Genomic DNA, 20,089 nt, shown 5'->3' with positions numbered 1-20,089 from the left:
TACAACGCGTCTATAATGCGTATTTTCGGTGATTAATTTTAGGGTTGTAGTTTTGGCACTCACGTTTTAGCGAGGTGTACATCGCAAATTGAGTCATTTGCAATTCTTTATTCACTCGTAGAGAAGTGTGGGAGGCTAAACGATGAGTGTAAAAATCAGTTGCCTAATTTTATACTCATTATCGTTTGGTTGTGATCTGATTACACTTCCACAACCCTCATCCGGAGGTTTTAGTGGAAGTTCCACTTATATCAACATTTATTTTGTTTTGGGTTGCTTAGGATGAGGATCATGCCATAAACCAATAATTAAACAACTTAGAAATACCAAAATGTGGCAATAATTAGTCAGTATAGGATAGGATAATGAAAATGATATTGGCCGTAGAATGTGACCATGCATATTGCATGGCAGAGGACAATTCTCTTTGGCCGTAGAAAATGATAGCCTATACTAGCAATCTTCTCTTTCATCATTCTTGCTCCTCTGTTTCTTTCCCTCTATCTCTCTTTTTTTTTTTTTTTTTGCTTTAACCGCTCGAGGCCTTGTCTCTTGATCTTCTAATGAGACTCGAAGAATTGTACAATAATTGTGAAGATTTTTGTTTGCTGATGTACTAGTTTCTTTTTTGTCAACGACAATTCCATTCCAAACACTGGAGAGCAAAAAGGAAATACAGCCAGACTGAAAACAAAGAAAGCTGAAGGCAAAACACGCCCAGCAACCAAGAAACAAATAAACTAAGAAAATCCTACATATTAGGTGAAAAGTCCCAGTTTTTCGTTCTTTTTTTTGTGTTACCTTCTAACAAGCTTGGATATCATGGTGAAAAAGATTGATACCTAAATAATATTTTGAATTCGCACAAACTTCCTTACCGCTATTATCTATAAGACTTGAGAAATGGTGGTAAAATTAATTTGCATAACTCCAATTTACAATAGTGGGGCGATACATTCTTATGTGTTAAGGCTTTTAATGGCTTGGTTCAAAGTTTGGAGTTTCAGAAATGAAGGTACACAAAACAAATATAAAATTGCCAACAGCTAGTCCTCACTCATGTTGGTTGAAAGAGAAAATTAAAATCCCTAAATCCAAAAATTCAAAAACATGAACAACATTTTGAAAGAGAGAGAGAGAGAGAGAGAATTATATGGAAAGATCAACATTTTTTTTTTGGTCTGATGAAAGAAATTTAACTTTCTGAGAAAATAGGGAGAAGAGAGAAAAAAAAAATATTTTTATTATTTTTTATGTTAAAAAATTATGTCAGATTTAATCTTATCCATTGAAAGTGGAGTAATCCAATGGCCTAAAAATTGTGTCAAAACTTGTGTATAAAATATGGTGTCACGGATCTGCCCCTATATATTATATAAAGAGTTTTCATTGAAGGATCTCTCAAAGTAACTTATTTGAGGGACACCCTTGTAGAGCCCACTTTGCATTGTATTTCACTAATTCAAACTATGTATGTTTTAGATAATCATTCAAAGATCATCTCTACCAAAAAAAAAAAATTTATTTGAATTCGATATTGTTTGACCACTCAATTGTGTTATTGAAATTTTAGTACTTTCTTGAAGCACATTGTTCATTGATTTTGTATGATACAATTGGATGTCAAAACGGTTTCATATTTGTCTAATTTTTTGCAAAGACGATCTACAAATGTATACTTAAAAAATAAATAGTTTGGATAGTTGGAAAAAGAATGCATAGGGTAACCTAAAGGGTCCTCAATAGAAAGGACTATATATATATATATATATCAATCAACTCAAGGTGAGAACATCATTATGCCCTAATAGTAATTCATAAGAATCAGTTTTAGATAATGCTATTATTGTGATATTAAATCGTGGAAGAAAAGGACAGGCACATTCTGTATTCATATCCAGCACTAAAATTCATCGAGTCCATTAGCTGGAAGAGACCCTACCAGCTACCACTAATAATTGATCGAGTGTCTGGTTGATTCTTTCTATTGCTTTTGTTTTTAGCAGTGGGTGAGTTTTCATTTAGAACATTTCACATTTTTTAAAGTAGTTAGTTCATTAGTGATAAACATGAATTAAGGGTTGGATTACCCACATAAAATATTGAAATCGCCTTCTTCTTCTTCTTCTTCTTCTAGAATCTCCCATCTTTTTGTTGTTTAGGTTTATTTATCTTTAAGTTTACTTACTTACCGCCAATGGGTCTAGCCTATTAAAAAGTGACATTGATTTGCAGTTTAGACTATCGCTTATAAAAAGAAAAGTTTACTTACCATTATATGAAAATTTAAGAAAGAAGAAAACATGTGAAAGCTATGTGAACTTTGTTTTATCAGTTTAAAAAATCATGATTTTAAGCTGGCAAACTGGCGATGGGAAAGCAACAGAGAGTGCGTGGGTGTGAAAGAGATCATACAATGTTTTTATTTATTTATTTCTATATGCAAGCAAGCAAGCAATGGTTTTTGAGTTCTTGAAGAATCACCAATCTAAATTGCTTATGGAATCTTACTTTGTGGCCCCTCGTTTTCGGTTCGATTGTTTGCCGTGCCGGCTTCAACAATATAATAAAGCCGTCTACATGCATTCTATTAATCTAAAATTACAAGGTTAATAATATGATAATCTCAAATTATATACTGATAGAAAAAGCTTACTGGCCGAAAGCAGCAGCCACATGCATGCATAAAACAATTGTGAAATTTGTCGCTCGAATGTCATTTTCTCCCTCCCAAAGAAAGACGATAAAAATAATTTGAAACGGGTCTTAATAAGTCAATTCTCGTTTGATTGCTTATCTTATGTATGTTGAATTGTCTTTTCCGATTAGAATGGACACCTATCAATATTTATAGCAGTATATCTAAACTTCTTTTCAATAATTAGCTCCTCAAATCTGTATTTGGCTCCCTTTACACTCTTTATTCTTATTGATCTAATAAAATTTTATTGCATTTTTATCAAAATATACATCCTCTGTGCTACACATATTATTTATGATTATCCTTCATATCAAGAAGGAAAATACTATGGTTAAATTTATACATACTATATTAAATTAATCATAATAAAGTGCAGTGTCATATGTGACAAATAATGAGAGGGTGAATTACACTATGTGTCCATCCTCAACGAATGATGTAAAGGGAGGGAAAGGCAAGTGAATAAAACATGTAATTAGTGTTAAGCTTTAGAATATGCAATTATAGTATATGTGGGTTAGCCTTTTAGTAAGGACCGTGAGTCCATTCCCTTGCATTCAAGTTCGACTCCTCCTTCTTATATATTAAATTAATTTAGAATAATTAAACTATCATTTATATAAAAGTAAAAAAGAATATACATTTATATTTGTTGTCGCTATAAGGCAGCTAAAATGATGGGATCATGACCTCGTTGATTGGCATTCTTACTTGATTTCAAACCAACCAGGCAAAATTTAAATTATATATATATATATATATATAGTTAAACCTCTTAGTAAGGATCGTGGGTTCATTCCTTTGCATTCATATTTGAATTTTCATAATATCAGTTGTGTATGTGTATGAGAAATCCCTTTCTTTATAATTTAAACTATTACTTGTACTGAAAAAGCAAAAAGAAAAGGCCTAATTATCATAATTCAGGCCCCATAATTTTATTTTGTCTATTTAGCTTTTTGAAAAATATTTTAAAAGCTAACATCTTTGTTTGTCATAATTTAGGGCACTATGCCCACCAACGAGCCCGTATCAGAAACCCAAACTGTAAAGGAGATGTCAAATTTAATGTGGAGGCCAAGTCAGCTTGAGGTGGTTTTTGTAGTTTTTTCCAAGCTGACTTGCCCTGCACATTGGATTTGACATCTAACTAAAGTTTCCCAACCTGTAGAATTAGTGGAAAACTCATTCCTAGACATGAAACTATAAATATACCCTACATTATTTAATGTATAGAAACACACCCAAAATAAACCCAAAAATCGACAGCTGTCGATTTTTGGATTTATTTTCTATGTTAGATTACAATTTTGACCTTTTGGTTTGAATTTTTTGAAACCGGCCCAAAACTCGCCAGTTAGGATAGGAATTTCTTGAAATTTAAGTTGGTGACCTCATAACCGAAACCTGTTTGGCAGTATGATGTGGTTCCAGATCTCCTTTTTGGATTCTTCTGAGCTTGATGTTTGGTGTAAGGTGTAGATTGGAGTTCTATTGCTTCAATTTTTTTTTTCTTGTTTGATTTGGTAATTTTTGGATTGATATTGTGCTGCATGAGACTCGATTGGAGCTTGGTGAGATATGTGATCTTTGATTTTGAGGTATTCTATTTTTTCTTGTGAATTCATATTTGTTTTTTGAGGTATTCGATTATATTGTAGTATGATTTTTGGTGATTTCATGTTCGATTAATTAAGTTGCTGATTAGGTTTTCGTTTCTTTTTGTTTATAATTTGGATTGATTTCAGATTCGTTTTGATTGTGAATTTGCTCGTGTTTTGGTTTGAGCTGTGGTGAAAAATTTGTGATATTCAATTTGATTTTCATATTAATTGAGACATGCTTTTTCAGTTGAAGCTAAGTGGGTGAATTACACCATGTGTCCATGTCCATCCTCATCGAATGATGTAAAGGGAGGGAAAGGCAAGTGAATAAAACATGTAATTAGTGTTAATCTTTAGAATATGCAATTATAGCATATGTGGGTTAGCCTTTTAGTAAGGACCGTGAGTCCATTCCCTTGTATTCAAATTCGAATTTTCCTTCTCATATATTAAATTAATTTAAAATAATTAAACTATCATTTATATAAAAGTAAAAAAGAATATACATTTATATTTGTTGTCGCTATAAGGCATCTAAAATAATGGGACCATGACCTCGTTTATTGGCATTCTTACTTGATTTCAAACCAACCAGGCAAAATTTAAATTATATATATATATATATATAAAGTTAAACCTTTTAATAAGGATCGTGGGTCCATTTCTTTGCATTCATATTCGAACTCTCATAATATCAGTTGTGTGTGTGTGAGAAATTCCTTCCTCTATAGTTTAGACTATTATTTGTACTAAAAAAAACAAAAAGAAAAGGCCTAATTATCATAATTCAGGGGCCGTGATTTGATTTTGTCTATTTAGCTTTTAAAAAAAATATTTTAAAAGCTAACATCTTTGTTTGTCATAATTTAGGGCACTATGTCCACCAACGAGAAATTATACAATGGTACCGTACCACCACGTCAGCTGGTGATTTTTTCATTCAAAATATGCCACGTATTACTATTATTTTTAAATAATTAAATCTTTTTTATACAGCTGGACGTTAAATATGTTTTTATCTTTAAAATAAAATTGGGAAAATAAGAATATCCAAAAGACAGAAGAACCACCACCCACCCCAACCCTGGCTCCCTTGACTGACCCGCCCTCCCTATCATTTTCTTCCTCCGTCCATCTCTCTATTCCATAAACAACAACCATATCTCTATTTCATTGGACCGACGTGTAGAGAGCATCATAACGCCTTTTTTTTTTGGTTTGATTTTTCTCCACAATATTACCAAAGGGATTAAGATTCTCCTTCTCCTCCTCCTCCATCGCTCACTTTCTAATACATATTAAGACAAAAAACACCAACCCAGTTTACAGTTTTTTTTTTTTTTTTTTTTTTCTTGAGCTATGCTTGAAAATGAAAACCCAAGTTGAAGATTCAGAATTTTTTTCGAACTAGGTTTAGTGATGGATACTCCTGGCATACTTAGAATATATGATATTGGTTTTGTTTTCTGCTCCCATGATTTAAGAGATCTTGCAGATTTTTATGGAGAGAGTGAGAGAGAGGGAGGGGGCGGCAAGCAGTGGAAGTGGGGAAGTTGGGTTGGGTTGGAGTGGGAGGGAGGTGGTTATTGCGTCTTTGGTTTTTTGTCTTTCTAAAAATTTATTCTAAATGTAAATAATGAATTTTAAATACAGCTGGTAAAAAAATCAAATTTATTTATAAAAAAATTGAACATAGCGTATTTTGAATGAAAATATCATCAACTGATATGATGATACAGTGCTATCCTATAATTTACGAGCCCGTATTAGAAACCCAAACTATTAAGGAGATGTCAAATTTAATGTGGAGGCCAAGTCAGCTTGAGGTGGTTTTTGTAGTTTTTTACAAGCTGACTTGGATTTGACATCTAACTAAAGTTTCCCAACCGGTAGGGCCCATGAAATAGAGGGTTGGTCAGTTTGCATTTTAACGGGGTTTAGGAATTTAATACCTCACTTTCAACGCAATACGACCCTCAGAGTCAGAACTGTCGGCCATCACTCATATCCTATTTTTTGTCAGAAAAATTCAGCAATCCTCCTCCGTGAATTATGTTTCCCACGGTGTTCTACATTATTCAGATTGGATTCCTTTTAATCTACTCTGCTAATCTATTCTTTCTTTCTCTCTCTATTGTCTATTTCTGCACTCAACACCATCAAACTCCGCTAAATTCCAAATAATAGAAAATATTAAAAATTCATTGTTAAATATGAGCAAAAATTCAAGCAGCATACCTAAACTTTTCCCTTTTTTTTTTCTAGAAAGAAACTAATTGAATCTCATTGTTTATTATTTATTGCCAAGTTATTATTTTAACAACAGTATCTAATTTTATCATATCTTAATCTCCGGCCCATTTTCTCTATCTGTCCTTAGCCTTCTACCCCTTCTTTCCTGGTTATTGAACATGAAATCCCAAGCCTTTGTTCCGTTGGTTTTGGGAACTCTAGGAAAGAAATTGAATGGCTAAGAGCCCATTGCAAACTAAGCCCAATAAATGTGCAAGCGAAGGTGATGCAGCAACTTTGCACCCTTGTGGTCATGCAAATCGCCCTCAACACCAGACTCACTGGCACAAGTCATGTAATCACACCAACCTTGCAAGCTACCTTCCCCGCCAATCTGCTGCGCACCTCTTAGAAACCCATACCCTATGAAACAAGAACAACCTTATAAATCCAAGGACCCCCGCTACAGAACCCCTGCCTCTCATTTTTGTGCCACGATTTTAAGCTAGGCTCCCTCTCTCTCTGGTAGAGAGGAAAACTAAAAGACGTCACAGAACATAGTGCTCTCTCTCTCTTCAAAGTCCCTTCAGAACTGGTTGAGAGGAAAACTAAAAGACGTCACAGAACAGAGTAGTGCTCTCTCTCTCTCTCTCTCTCTCTCTCTCTCTCTCGTTTTGTTATAATACTGACCTAATATCTCTTATCTTTTTGAAGGTAAAGTTGCAATCTGGAGAAGTCATGGCAAGGAGTAATGTAGTTTCATGGAGTCTCATTTTCTTGGCTATGGGGCTTTTCAGTTATGTATCTGTTCAAGCCACCAGAGAAGGGAGGTCTCTGATAAATCTCAGAGACAAGAGACTTGATTTGGACAATGGGTTAAAGAATTGGCACGGTGAAGAGGCAACTTATCAAGGGCTGACAGCTGATGGTTACGGGGCAGGGCCTGGTTATGGTTTTGGTGGTGGTGGGAGTGGTACAGGCAATGGTGGCGGTAAAGGTGGAGGCTATGGTGATGGCAGTGGTGGCTTTGGAAGTGGTGTTGGGCATGGTGGTAATGGTGGCAATGGTGGCGGATTTGGTAATGGTGTTGGAGGAGGTGGTGGGTTTGGTGGAGGCTCGGGCACAGGCCCAGGTTATGGTGGTGGTGGGGTAGGTGGGGGTGGTGGAGGATATGGTCATGATGAGAGGATGAATTAGGTCCATGAAAATCTTCACTGATTTTACTAAAATCAGATGACTCTTTTCCAGCAATGCCTTAAGAGGACAAGAAAGAAAAAAATAAAAATAAATAAAAGCTCTCTACTTCTGTTCTGTAGCTCTTTAATTTTCCATGCTGTAACTCTGTTATGAAATAAATCAAAGTATTTGCCCTTTGCATCGGTAGTATTGAAGTTACTTCTTCTGATACACTTAGCTTGGTACAGGTGTGCTGTTTATCTTAAGCACAGAGATAGGACAGAACGACAAATATTCTATACATGCCACCAATTGTGTGCCCAACAATAACTACGACAACTCCTATGACAACTCATGTAATGCCAGGGTCAATGAGAAAATTCAACGATTAGAAACCTAATATATTAAGGAAAAATTGCAGAGAAAATACAACCAAAAAACATTGTAAAACTATATGTGAATAATTTAACTTTAACAACAACCAAATGACAGGGCCAAGAAACAAAAGATAAATCACATCTATCTATGCACGCTAACATGCACAACAGACAGGGAAAGAAATAACAGAGATTTTGTGAAGAAGAGGGGTATCCTTCGAAGCCAACTGATTTTCCTTTACCCAGGAAAAGGTTTTTCTTTCATTCATGTACAAATTTCAGAACAGCATTACTATTTAGTTGTATAAGACACACTGTTGTTCTGATCTCCTAACCTCTGATTTTGTTCTGTCTTTTTGTTTCTTTTCTGAATAAAATTGACTTATTCTTCTTCTCTTTTTTTTCTTCCCCCTTTTTTGGAAGATTTAATCAAACCCAGGATAATAGCACCTGAGGTTAGAAAGGCCAAGATATAGACCAACGATGTCATCAAGTGGCCTGAAATTTTTACACTAAACCAAGTTATATGCGATCTGTCAAGGGTGGACGTAGGGTGGAGACTGAAGACTCTTTAAATGTAATGCTAAGTAACTAAAGCTCAGATGTTGCATTCTATATTTTTCATATGCTAAAAAAAACATTGATGTGGAGAGGCAAGATTTATGAAAAACTAGGGAGAATACAAGATAAGAAAAGCAAGACAAGGGATAAGTCATAAAGATAACTAAAAGCAATGAGCAGGACCATTTTAAATTATATGGCAAACTGTAAACTAGTTGGAATTGTAACAATCCAATCCCATGAAACATTTGAATATATCATTTGCTGCATTTGGTTACTTTTTCTCACTCTAGTTCAACTGATTATCTGTCAAGAAGGTAAAACAGAACACAAAGTTTCTGAAAAACATTGCAGATCATTAAAATGTATGTTGCTAATGTGATTATAGCTTTTGTCATGCACATTGCCGACGTATACAAGAAGAAGCAACAACGACATGAATAGGCCCTCTGTTTCTAATCTAACTTTACATGAAACCTCATATTTCTCTGTAATATCTTATCTCTAACAACAATTGTTCCCATAGTTCAATTTACACCTTTTGGGCAAAATAATAATTCCCATAGTTCAAGTATAATGCAATTGATTTATGCCTGACATTTTACTCTTGTTTTTCTCAATCCCCAATCTGGCAATTTACATTTATATTTTCATGGTAAGGTGTAAGATATCTAGGTTCAAATTACCATTTTCTGATTTCACCATTTTGTATCTCCACCATATTAGAATTGAGACACCAGTAAAGCAAGCATAAAGATATGGATAGCTACACAAACTAATTATATCAACAGAGAAAAATAACAGGAAGTCTAGTACCACTTGGCACAAATCTGAAGAAGAGTTGAGAGCCGTAGGCTGAGGTTCAAATGCCCCCTTCGAAATTCAATATAGCTCCACCTGCACACCGCGACCGCCAATATTTGCCAAGCGATCATCGTCCTTCAAATTTCACAGCAGCAGTAAAATCATCATCCAACTCACTCTTCTCAATCCCTTCCCAATCATCCTCATCACTATAATTGTTGAATTTAACCTCACTGGCCACGTGTGCCTCAGCCCAAACTTCCTCAGGTTGTGCAGAAACGACATCGTTTGTTGATTCAGCGCCAATTTCTTCAACTCCTCTCTTCTCCGAGCTTTGCTGAGCCTCGTGGCCACGTTCACGATCAAAGTCGGTAGCTTTCAGTTTAATCTCATTCGCTTCGCTCTTTCCCTTTGCTTCATCGAAAGCCACAGCACTAAGCTCCTCAGATTGTGCAGTAACGACGTCGTTCGTTGCTGATTCGGCCCCAATTTCCTCAACTTCTCTGTTCTCCAAGTTTTGATGATCGAAGTCTCTCGCTTTCTCAACCGACACCTTCTCCTCGCCGTACGATGGATTCTCCGGCAATCCGACGGCCACCGACTCTTCTCCTCCCAAACCTTCTTCCTCCAACACCTTCTCCGTCAATTCACGACCTTCTTCATGATGCTGCAGTGTTTCTTCAATTTCCTCAACTCGATGAACCGGTTTGTCTTCGAATTGAAATTGATCGACTTCCTTCGCTTCTCCGACGAACTCAACCCTCCTCTGGCCGTGAAAAGCCTTTTCCACTTTCAGTCTCCTCTCTTCGAAACTCACCTCCTCCAAAACAACACATCCACCGGCATTCTCACACTCTCTGAACTCCGCTTCCGATTGACGGCCAGCCACCGCCATGGCAACGAGCTTCGCAACCAGGAAAGAGAGAATCAGCGCGAAAGACGCCGTCAAAAACAGGTCCTGTACTAGCTCCATATTGATGACTAAAACTCCAAAACGCTTCGAACAAACGAATTGGAGAACGAAAGCCAAATAAAATTAAAGAGCGATGGCGATGAGTTTGAATAGTTTATAGAGGAAAAAAGAGAGATTATGTAAATAAATAAATTAAAATTAAAATAATCATAGGTGAGCAAAGAGAAAGGGATATTTGCAGAGCAGAGCGAAGCATATTCTGATGTTTTAATTATGCTCTTTTTGCTTTGCCCTGGCGTCACTTTTTCCGATGGACACGTTTCGTCACCGTATTGGTTAAGGTCAAATTGTGCATGCATTATTTTACAGTGATTGTGAAGCTCCTCGACCTTTTCTGGGGTCAAATTTGTCTTTTTAGCGAAGCGTTTTTCGTTCTTATCCTGTCCCTTGCAATTTGGTGACGGCGGTGATTGATTGGTTGGTGTTTGAGGTTTTAATGACGGTAGATGGAGTCATGTGCATTGCGGGTTTTGATTTTGGGACGTCCTGGTCAGCTTCGTGGACTTTGGACTTTGCACTTGGAGGGAACGCACTCAACGTATCCGGTTTCCTTTTTGGGATCCTTTTCACTTTTTGGAACTTTTATTTTTGGGACTCAAGGAATCAGCCAATCAGTTGACATATTGTCAAGGTCACTCTATTGGGCTTCCGAAATTGGGCCTAGCTAGTTTGGGCCTCCAAATAAGACCGAGTAAGCAAAAACTCGAGTCGTTCTATGATGAGGGTGTAATATATACCCATTGATGTGGACCTTCATATTAGCCGTATGAATCATCTGAATAGTAACTTCACTTAAGTTTAATGAAATGATTATATGACTAATATGAAAGTGCACATGAGGAGTTTATAATTTCGTGCAAAAACCCACAAATGGGTGATTGATTGTTTTGGTCAAGAATTCTATAGTTAGGGCCTTATATATGGCCCTTAGTTGAGGCCCTATCTCTTAATCCTTATATCAAATTGGTTAGCCTAATCCAAGAGTTAAAAGATAGGACCTCACCTAGAGCCATATACAAGGCCCTAATTATAGAATGACTCTTGTTTTGGTACCTTTTTCTTGTCTATTCAATTTAGGATTAATTTATTTGTGTGAAAATGTGAAGAAATGTCTTACAATGAAAAGTTGTTACAGTTGAAGAATTCTAAAATCGAAAACATACAAATTGTGAAAATTAAAACTACGGAGTCAAATGTTGTTAAAACTACAATAACCAAAATCAAGTAGTTATTGATCTACTGATATTTCTCAATCAAATATTTTTTTAAAAATTCCGAGTTGAAATCCTGGTTTTTCTATCACTCAAAAGAAAACTAGGGGACCAAAACATAATTGGGCCTTGAATTTATTGTTGTAGCTTCCAAACTACCACCTAACTATGACTCTTAGACTGAAGAAAAAGAGTAGTGTGCATTGCCTTGTGCACGCTCCAATGGATGCTTCACCGTATTGGGTAGCATGGGTCCACCACTATCTACTACCAAGTATATCGGCACCACAAATTGTTGTGAGCTCCAGCTGTTGAAGTATCACTACTGAGCATACCACTATGTGTGGCATCCATTAATTTGTTTGGTTGGGTCAATCTAAATGAAACATCTTATAGACCTTGGTGGAAAATTAAAAATATAAAGTTGGTTTCACATTGGTGTGGTCTGTGGTTTGTGTGTTTATCTCAATCTATAGCTGCCCTCATTGGCCTCAAGGCTCAACAAGGGGAAGTTTCTTGGTAGCCCTTGGATATGTGTGGTTTCTTTCCTGGATCCAACAATACCTAATTGATGAGAAGTGATCTATATAATGTACCTCGTCATCATCTCTATTTCTTGGCCATTCTTAAAGCCTTGTGCTTCTTCTGTCTACCACTAGTAGCAAACCTGTCCTGCAAGTACTCGGAGAAGAAGGACAAGCAATGGGAGGAGGCAACGGTCAGAAGTCCAAGATGGCTCGCCAGAGGAACATGGAGAAGCAAAAAGCTGCTGCCAAAGGTACTCTAAATTCTAAGTTCTAAGCCACCAAACAGAGACTTTTGTAAACAGGGGAACTTATAAGTTGGTGATTAATTTCTGTATCTTTGGGTGAGCAGGAAGCCAGCTTGATTCAAACAAGAAATCAATGACAATACAGGTAGTCCTCTTTCTAGCTCCCTTTTTTGTTTTTGACTGCGAGATTGTCGTAAGAGAATGAACTTGTAGATGAAGCTACTTGGTATACAAATTTCTGGTACTTTGAGCACTTGCTTTGTTTCTGATACAAGATGGTGGTTGAGTTGCAGTGCAAGGTGTGCATGCAGGTTTTTATTTGCACCACGTCTGAGGTGAAGTGCAGGGAGCATGCAGAAGCAAAACATCCCAAATCTGATGTTTATACATGTTTTCCTCACCTTCAGAAATGAGAAAAACAATCCCAAATGAGAAGGACCTGTAGAAAATTGTTTGAAGCTTCATCTCTCGAATCTTCTTCTGCATAGTCCTTCCTAGACTCTTGGATTTTAATTAGCTAAAGCTTTTCTCGAATATGTAATAAATGTGCACTTTTGTTAAATCGAAGATTGTATTTGAAACTTGAATACGGATCAGCATAATCCAGAACCTAAAATACGCAAAACAAAGCAAAAAGAATTCGAGACAAACGAAATCCTGTTGCATTGCATTCTGATTAATTGCTAAATTGAAATTAGTAAAAATTACAAGTACGCAATCGGGGGAGAGAAGAAAGAATACCAGCATTTAAAAAATATATATATCAGAAAAATTGGATGCAATGAACAGCCTAAGCTAGGTAAATATTTTTTTTGTTTGTGATCATACACAGGCTACAGCCAAAGAAAAAGGGGATACAAGCTTGTTTACCAAAAGATTCTGTGGGAGTCTAGTGTTACTGAGTCCGCATCCGGCTATTTTCTGCACTTCTCACTTGGGAGAAATATGGATGTGCCTGAAACATAGAATATAGGAACCCAACAGTGAAAATTCTATTTCGTGCTTAACCATCGAACATAATATGCATCTTATTACAATACTTAAGGTTTTGTATCTAAACAATTGTGTATTTTGACATATATATTAAACACACATGAGGGAAAAAGAAACAGCTGCTAAATCTTAAATAATACCATTGCTTCTCCTGCTGTAAGCCTTTCCTGGTGATCATATCGAAGAAGCTTATCTAGAAAATCAATGGCCTAGACATCATGAAAAAGACCAAAGAATCACTATTAAGGAATGACAAATACTTGAATATAAGGTAAATCTTCTAAAAGTTTGTCTCCGGGGGAGGAGAAGAAGAAGAAGAAGAAGAAGAAGAAGAAGAAAAAGAAAAAGAAATTACCTCTGGAGAAACCAGATGTTGATTATCCACATTGATAAATCTTGACCACGGTTTCCTGCTGTGCCTGAATCAGAATTCAAAAGCAGGAGGGATGCCAGGTGAGTATCATGCCAGAAACAACTAATGAAAAGACAGACAAAGCAATGTATTTCATTTTTTTGGTTACATAGGAACCAGAGGCCTAAAGCCACTGTTTTATTCTTTCAACCATAATGATTGATACCCCGAAGCCCTACCAAGCCCCTTATAACTTTATTGTGTTATGGCAGTGGAATGTTCACACGCATCTAAGATCATCTAAGTTTACGTTCCGGTTCCATGCTAAAGATGAGAAGATATACCTTCCAACAAGAGCATCGAGCTGAGGATCAAGGACAAGGTGATATTTATTCAAATATGCATTTAATTCATCCGTTCCAAGAACCTGAAGAAGAAGTTATCTACATAAGATAACAAATTATATGAACTGTATTGCTAATATGTACTCAATTTCTATTTGGCCGTTTATGAAACCTTAGTGTCACAACTAAATAACAATAAATTTATGATCAACTCACAGACAACAGGGAAAACTAAACAATCTTAAGAAGACTTTTAGACAGTGCAATGAAGAACTAGTTTTGGTGGTTGAAACACATTAGGATATATAGGTGAAAGATTGCCTATAATTGTAAGATCTTCAAGCAAGCATGAAACCAAAATTACCTTAGCAATTTTCACTAGCTGGTCATGATTGTCATGACCGTAGAAGAATTGTTCCTTCCGAAAGATCTGCAAGGAAAAAGAACACCTTGTTTAGAAAAGTCTATCATGGTGAACAAAATGTAGCTGTTACAAAATAATTGGATACACAGAAATAACAGGGCAGCATAACCCTCACCATTCCTGCAAACATACATCCAAGGCTCCACAAGTCTAAAGAATAGTCATAGTCTTGCAAATCAACAAGGAGTTCAGGCCCCTTATAGTGCCTGATAAACAGCATTTAAATTTATCAACTTTCTGCTAAGAAAACAAAGATTTGCATGTTAACAATGTAAGAGGTCAGCATGGAAGTAACTAATAAACCTATTCGCCATCAGGCACCATGGAATCTATTGGTCATAAACTGAATTTCACTGCAAGTGCTATTTGATAACTGTTAAGAAACAGCTGCACATGCACCGTGCTAACAGTCCTTACAACTTATTCAACTATCAAATCCTTAGTTTATCTGAGTCCCTACAACTATTATTCAAATTAAGAAATTATGTCCATATTTACTCAACTCATCAAAGATTATTGCCTGGGTTGTCCAAAGTTTGGGTTGATACAACCCAAGTCCTACCCGTAGAGGAAAAAAAAAGAAAAAAGGATGAGTCATTATGTCTTTTAAGAATCTAGATGAAAACTAACAATTCAATTGATTGGTTAAAAAGTTAAATGATAAAAGAGGTTCTACCTTGAAGCTACTCGGACATTGAACTCTTTGCCAGGATGGTAGAATTCAGCGAGACCCCAATCAATCAAGCGAAGTTTTCGCAGCTCATGATCGATCATAACATTGTGAGGTTTGACATCTCGATGTATTATGCCCTGCGAATGGCAGTAATCCAATGCCTGCAATCACGAGATAAGTTTTGAATTAGCCAATCATGCAAAAGCTAAACCAGTACAGGTCAGAATCATGGCATTCAACCTCTGTGTCTGTGTCTGTTACATCAGGGTTATCCAAGTATTAAGAGAAAAGGGTGGGCCGGGGTACAATTAGTTAGAAAAATCAATGTTTAGCAGCAGGATAAAAAACCTTGAGAAGTTCATATATATAGTAGCGAATGTCGTAATCTGTCAGTGTGGGGTACAACACTTTGAAATCTGCACTGTTCACATATTCAAAGATCAAGCTAGGAGTTTTTGAGTGGTCATCCCGGACAATATCAAGCAGCTTCACAATATTTGGACCTCCACAAAGATTCTGTAGTATCTTTATTTCCCTCTTTATCTGCATGAATACCATTACTATGTTTCAGTTAAATTATATAAGGAAATGTAAATAAAACAACTTCTGACATACATGCACTTTTGTTCATCGTATCTTACCAAGACTCGAAGTTTTCTTCAGCATGACAGTTATATCCCAAAAGTACAGGAACAACTTTAATAAAACACACACCTTCTTTTTCTTGACGGGTTTAAGGATCTTGATAACGCATTTTTCATTGTTGGTGACATTTACACCTTCAAAGACCTCACTGTATTTTCCTCTGCCAACCTTCCGAACAACCTCGTAGTCATCTTGATCACTGAGCAAGAAAAAATATTAAGCAAAAATAAGAAAAATAGTTGGGAAAATGCACCTTAAAAATTCATGGTGAAAACCTCAAAAGAAACAACAACAAAAATTAAAAAAACCTCTAAAATCACTGATTCCTTCCAAGAAATGCAGTCCAATCCCAAGAAAATCAAATAATCAAACAAGTAACCAGTGGTAAGCCTCAACAATCAAACTATCACTTGTTGGTTCTAGCTACATTGATAGACCAAGGGAACACAAAAACAAGTTTATCTGATTCAATTATTCAAACTGCAGCAAGTACCCCGACCGTGGAACCTTCAATTGCAGCACACACAAAACAATGCAATGCAGCAAAGATAGAACAGACAGCATTATCATTTTCCCTTCAAATTGGGATTTTTCTGCACCTTCAACCAATTTGAAGCATTTGAAAGCATACAACACAAACCAGAAAGCTATAATCTACCCTAGATTGCCAATTAACGATTCATATAAAATAAGACAAATAAATCAAATATTTTGATTTCAATTGTTATTTTTACCCCCACTGAAGCGTGAGAGATTCGTAATCCCAGTAATCCCTAGGGCGGTGGACGTTGATGTCTGCGTAGACTCGAGCCCTGGACATGGCTACCCGGTTGACCTCTCCTTTTTTCTGTTATTATTCGCGCGACGATCAACAACACCCAGGTTGCCCTAGCAGAGCAACCAGCGATATCTTTTATTATTATTTCATTTTGTATTGTTTGGTCTTATTTTGTTTTCTCGATGTTCAAACGGACTTTGTTTATCAAGGCGGAAGAAGCTATCGGAAGATGTTGAGGTTTCCTGTAACTTTTTATTTATTCCGCGAAAAATTAACGGACGATGTGTCAGCAGACAAATAAAAACATTTCCAAAACCAACGGATGCTTTTTCTTATTCTTTTTTTGCTTAATATTTACTCAATGAACTTTATAAATATAGATAACGTACATAAATTTGATTAATCTATTAAACTTTATATAATTTAAATGGGAGAATTCGAAGATTCAAACTTGAGTATAAAGGGGTGGACTTAATGCACAATTATGGTCTTACAAAATCGAGTACCCACTTGAAATATAAATTGAACTTTGGAAGTTTTATGCAGGTAACTCATTAAATAAAATAAAATATTGAAATTGTGTTGTACAAATGTGACACAAACGATTATAATCCAATGTGTATGCTCACTCACTACTATTATTAAAGCATTTTTACACCATGGATACTGAAAAATATAGTTTTTCCTATTGGACTTAAAAATGATCAAGAGCTCAATTATGTGAGTCCCAACAAAAACCAAAACCTCATGAGGGTGATTAGTGGTTGGGTTTAACGTTAAGATAGGCTAAATTGGTTTAATGTTAGAACATCTTCAGTGGCGGGTTGTATAATGAGGTGTATGTTAAATATACACCATTTGTGATCGGAATCACTTGCAATGGGAAGGTGTAAACGATTGTAAATTTGTATCACAACCGTGATATGCAAATTTAGATGCAGATATACATCATTTTTTACATTCCTTGCAGGTGAGACCTACATGAGAAAATGTGAGAAAATGTGAACAAAAGTGTGCAAAATCAATTATACATCTTTAAATTTACATCTTGCATGTTGGAGTAAAAACTAAGGGTGGGCACGATTCGGTTTGGACCGGTTTTTGCCTCAAATTAGAACCGATCATGTACTATTCATCCGGTTTGGTTTGGTTCGATTCTAATAAAAAAAATTCAAAAATTGTCCGGTTCGGTTTGAACCGATTTCGGTCCAGTTTCAATTCCGGTTTGATTTTGAACTGGATTATAAAAATAATTTTTTTAATTGTTTTTTAAGACAATTCTCAACTGAAATATTATTGTTTTACTTGAAATTAACAAATTATTCAATTTCATATAAAAAATAAATATTAAAGTTAGAAAAGAGAGATATTTGACATTGAACTTTGATAAATATTACGTTTTTTTTAGTGAAATTAAAAATATAGCATTAAATATAAATATATATTGAAATTATATATTTTTTTAATTTGACCGATTTGGTTCGGCCTGGTTCAATTTTTGAAGACATGGAATCGAATCCGAAACCGGTCCAAACCGGTCCAGTTCGATTTTTGACCGGTTGTTGACTTTTTGGTCAACTCGATTTTTTCCGATTTGGTTCGGCTCAAATTTTCGGTTCGCCGGTTTGAGTACCCACCCTTAGTAAAAACCACATTTACATCCCCCGAATGTATAAAGGAGATGTAAATGTGGCTTTACACCCCCCATTGTATATGTTCTTACAATTAAGAGAGGCTAAATGAGTTTATTTTTATTTTTTTTTGGATAAGAAAATGGGTTTAATGTTAACAGAGACGATGGTGGAGGGCATGGAGTAATGGTGCGACTAAGATAGCGGCATACTATAGGAGTGACGATTGAAATCATTGAACATGAAAAAACTCAACATCAACCGATAAAATCAAAACTGACAATAAATATTCTTCAGAACTTATTTTCCAATGTTAAATATTTGTTATTTTTTATAAAAATAAATTAATTTATTATAATACAGATGGCACAATACACCTTAAGTTAAGGTAGTGAGTTGCAGAAATATACTCCAAAGTAGAAGGCGTTGAATACGGACATAGCCCAAACTGTAAACTGACATCTGACAAATGATAGAATATGAGAATACATAATCGCATCATAATTTTTTCGAGTTAGGCGAAAGTCAAAAAAAGAAGAAGTTAATTCAGTTTGAGGAAGGCAATCAGAAAATCGTTGATTGGGGACATCCATAGAAGATTATAAGAAGCTTCTCTCCGAGAGGAGAGAGGTCCACATAAGACAAAAGAGTGAGTTAATTAGTTGCAATTATCATATCATCGTCATCTTAATTTCTATAAATTATCTTATTTTGGTTCCAAATTTAAATTTAATTTCTTTAAAGCAGATATTGTGATCCTAATTTGGATTCGTTCAATCCCAATGGAGTGGTGGTCGCGAAAGATGAAGTATCCGGTTCGAAAATTTTGTAGCCGGGTCACTACCCGCCTTGGCATTCGCAAATCAGGTAAGTCATTTGATGTTTTTTTTTTCTTCTTTTGACATATATGATATTAGGAAATGAGAGATTAGAACACAAAACATGCATGCTTCATTAAATTAACTTTTACGTAACTAGATGCAATTTATTGCATTTATTTATATAAAAAAATATTCGTAATTATATATTAACATGTGATTATTATTTAAGTATGATTATGTTTGATGAAGATTTGAGATTAATGTGAACAGGGCTACCAAAGCTACAAAATGATATAAGGAGTTGTGAGTACGATGACGTGCATGTGATGTGGAGGATGCTCAACTCAAATGAGAAGACAGAGACGATTCAATTGGGAGGAAGCTCCAAGAAAAAACGTTTATCGAATTTATCAAATTGGTTTAAACGAACGCCTTTTGTTTGCCGTGCCTTTTGAATTTTGAACACCATGCGGTAAATATATAAATATAAATCAATATGCCCATCAAAATTTTGTGTTTAGGAATTAAGGTGGAACATATAATTTGGTTTATTTAAAGAAAAAAAAAGAAAAAAAGAAATGCGGGATCCAAGTATTAGGTGATGTCTCTGTTGTTCTCCAATCGTCTCGACGGTCAGCCGTCGGTAGATATCAACGGTTTATGTCTTCTTCTATTATTAAATATATTTTATTTTATGTGAGCAAATATTTGTCTCTCAGAGTTTTATATTCCAGCAGCAGCATGCATGTTTTCTTTCTACAACTTTTTGCCATTTGAAAAATCTACCTTACAAAATACACTTTAGTTTTCATCCCATATTAACATTTGAAACATTGATTGAAATTGTTCTAAAACATTACATGAGTTAAGTCAGTTGGCTAAAATAGTGTACTCGTCCTCTTTATTTGAATTTGATATTTCTTCCCGTGTATTAAAGTAGTTTAAAACAAACAATATTGCCAACTTTTTTTTTTCCAACATACTATGAAGTTGTTACACATTTATGTTATGCTTGAC

At 35.5% G+C, this 20,089-nt stretch overlaps 4 protein-coding genes and 1 long non-coding RNA gene across 5 annotated transcripts; 3 read left to right on the top strand and 2 right to left on the bottom strand.

Moving 5' to 3' along the window:
* The first annotated feature begins 6,937 nt into the window (after positions 1 to 6,937).
* On the top strand, positions 6,938 to 7,914 carry LOC117620746 (glycine-rich cell wall structural protein 2-like). The gene is made up of 2 exons (XM_034350935.1): positions 6,938 to 7,167; positions 7,252 to 7,914. Exon 2 carries the CDS (start codon positions 7,276 to 7,278, stop codon positions 7,732 to 7,734), a length of 459 nt encoding a protein of 152 aa, XP_034206826.1. The 5' UTR covers positions 6,938 to 7,167; positions 7,252 to 7,275; the 3' UTR covers positions 7,735 to 7,914.
* Positions 7,915 to 8,963: 1,049 nt separating this feature from the next.
* Positions 8,964 to 10,700, bottom strand: LOC117620739 (acyl-CoA-binding domain-containing protein 3-like). Its single transcript, XM_034350926.1, has one exon. The coding sequence runs from the start codon at positions 10,426 to 10,428 to the stop codon at positions 9,583 to 9,585; it is 846 nt and encodes a 281-aa protein (XP_034206817.1). The 5' UTR covers positions 10,429 to 10,700; the 3' UTR covers positions 8,964 to 9,582.
* A 1,362-nt stretch (positions 10,701 to 12,062) lies between these two features.
* Positions 12,063 to 12,998, top strand: LOC117620752 (uncharacterized protein At2g23090-like). Its single transcript, XM_034350948.1, has 3 exons — positions 12,063 to 12,417; positions 12,516 to 12,556; positions 12,705 to 12,998. Exons 1-3 carry the CDS (start codon positions 12,342 to 12,344, stop codon positions 12,822 to 12,824), a joined length of 237 nt encoding a protein of 78 aa, XP_034206839.1. The 5' UTR covers positions 12,063 to 12,341; the 3' UTR covers positions 12,825 to 12,998.
* Positions 12,999 to 13,137: 139 nt separating this feature from the next.
* Positions 13,138 to 16,866, bottom strand: LOC117620733 (casein kinase II subunit alpha-2-like). The gene is made up of 10 exons (XM_034350913.1): positions 16,577 to 16,866; positions 15,912 to 16,041; positions 15,546 to 15,740; positions 15,201 to 15,358; positions 14,640 to 14,730; positions 14,465 to 14,530; positions 14,101 to 14,183; positions 13,760 to 13,823; positions 13,545 to 13,613; positions 13,138 to 13,366 (listed from the first exon to the last, which is right to left on the bottom strand). Exons 1-10 carry the CDS (start codon positions 16,660 to 16,662, stop codon positions 13,307 to 13,309), a joined length of 1,002 nt encoding a protein of 333 aa, XP_034206804.1. The 5' UTR covers positions 16,663 to 16,866; the 3' UTR covers positions 13,138 to 13,306.
* Positions 16,867 to 18,749: 1,883 nt separating this feature from the next.
* On the top strand, positions 18,750 to 19,798 carry LOC117615439. The gene is made up of 3 exons (XR_004584023.1): positions 18,750 to 18,900; positions 18,999 to 19,118; positions 19,343 to 19,798. It is a non-coding gene; the product is annotated as an uncharacterized LOC117615439 (long non-coding RNA).
* The last annotated feature ends 291 nt before the right edge of the window (positions 19,799 to 20,089 follow it).

Source organism: Prunus dulcis, chromosome 1 (assembly GCF_902201215.1).
Source record: "Prunus dulcis chromosome 1, ALMONDv2, whole genome shotgun sequence".
Taxonomy (NCBI): domain Eukaryota; kingdom Viridiplantae; phylum Streptophyta; class Magnoliopsida; order Rosales; family Rosaceae; genus Prunus; species Prunus dulcis.
This window is presented reverse-complemented; position numbering and strand designations above follow the sequence as displayed.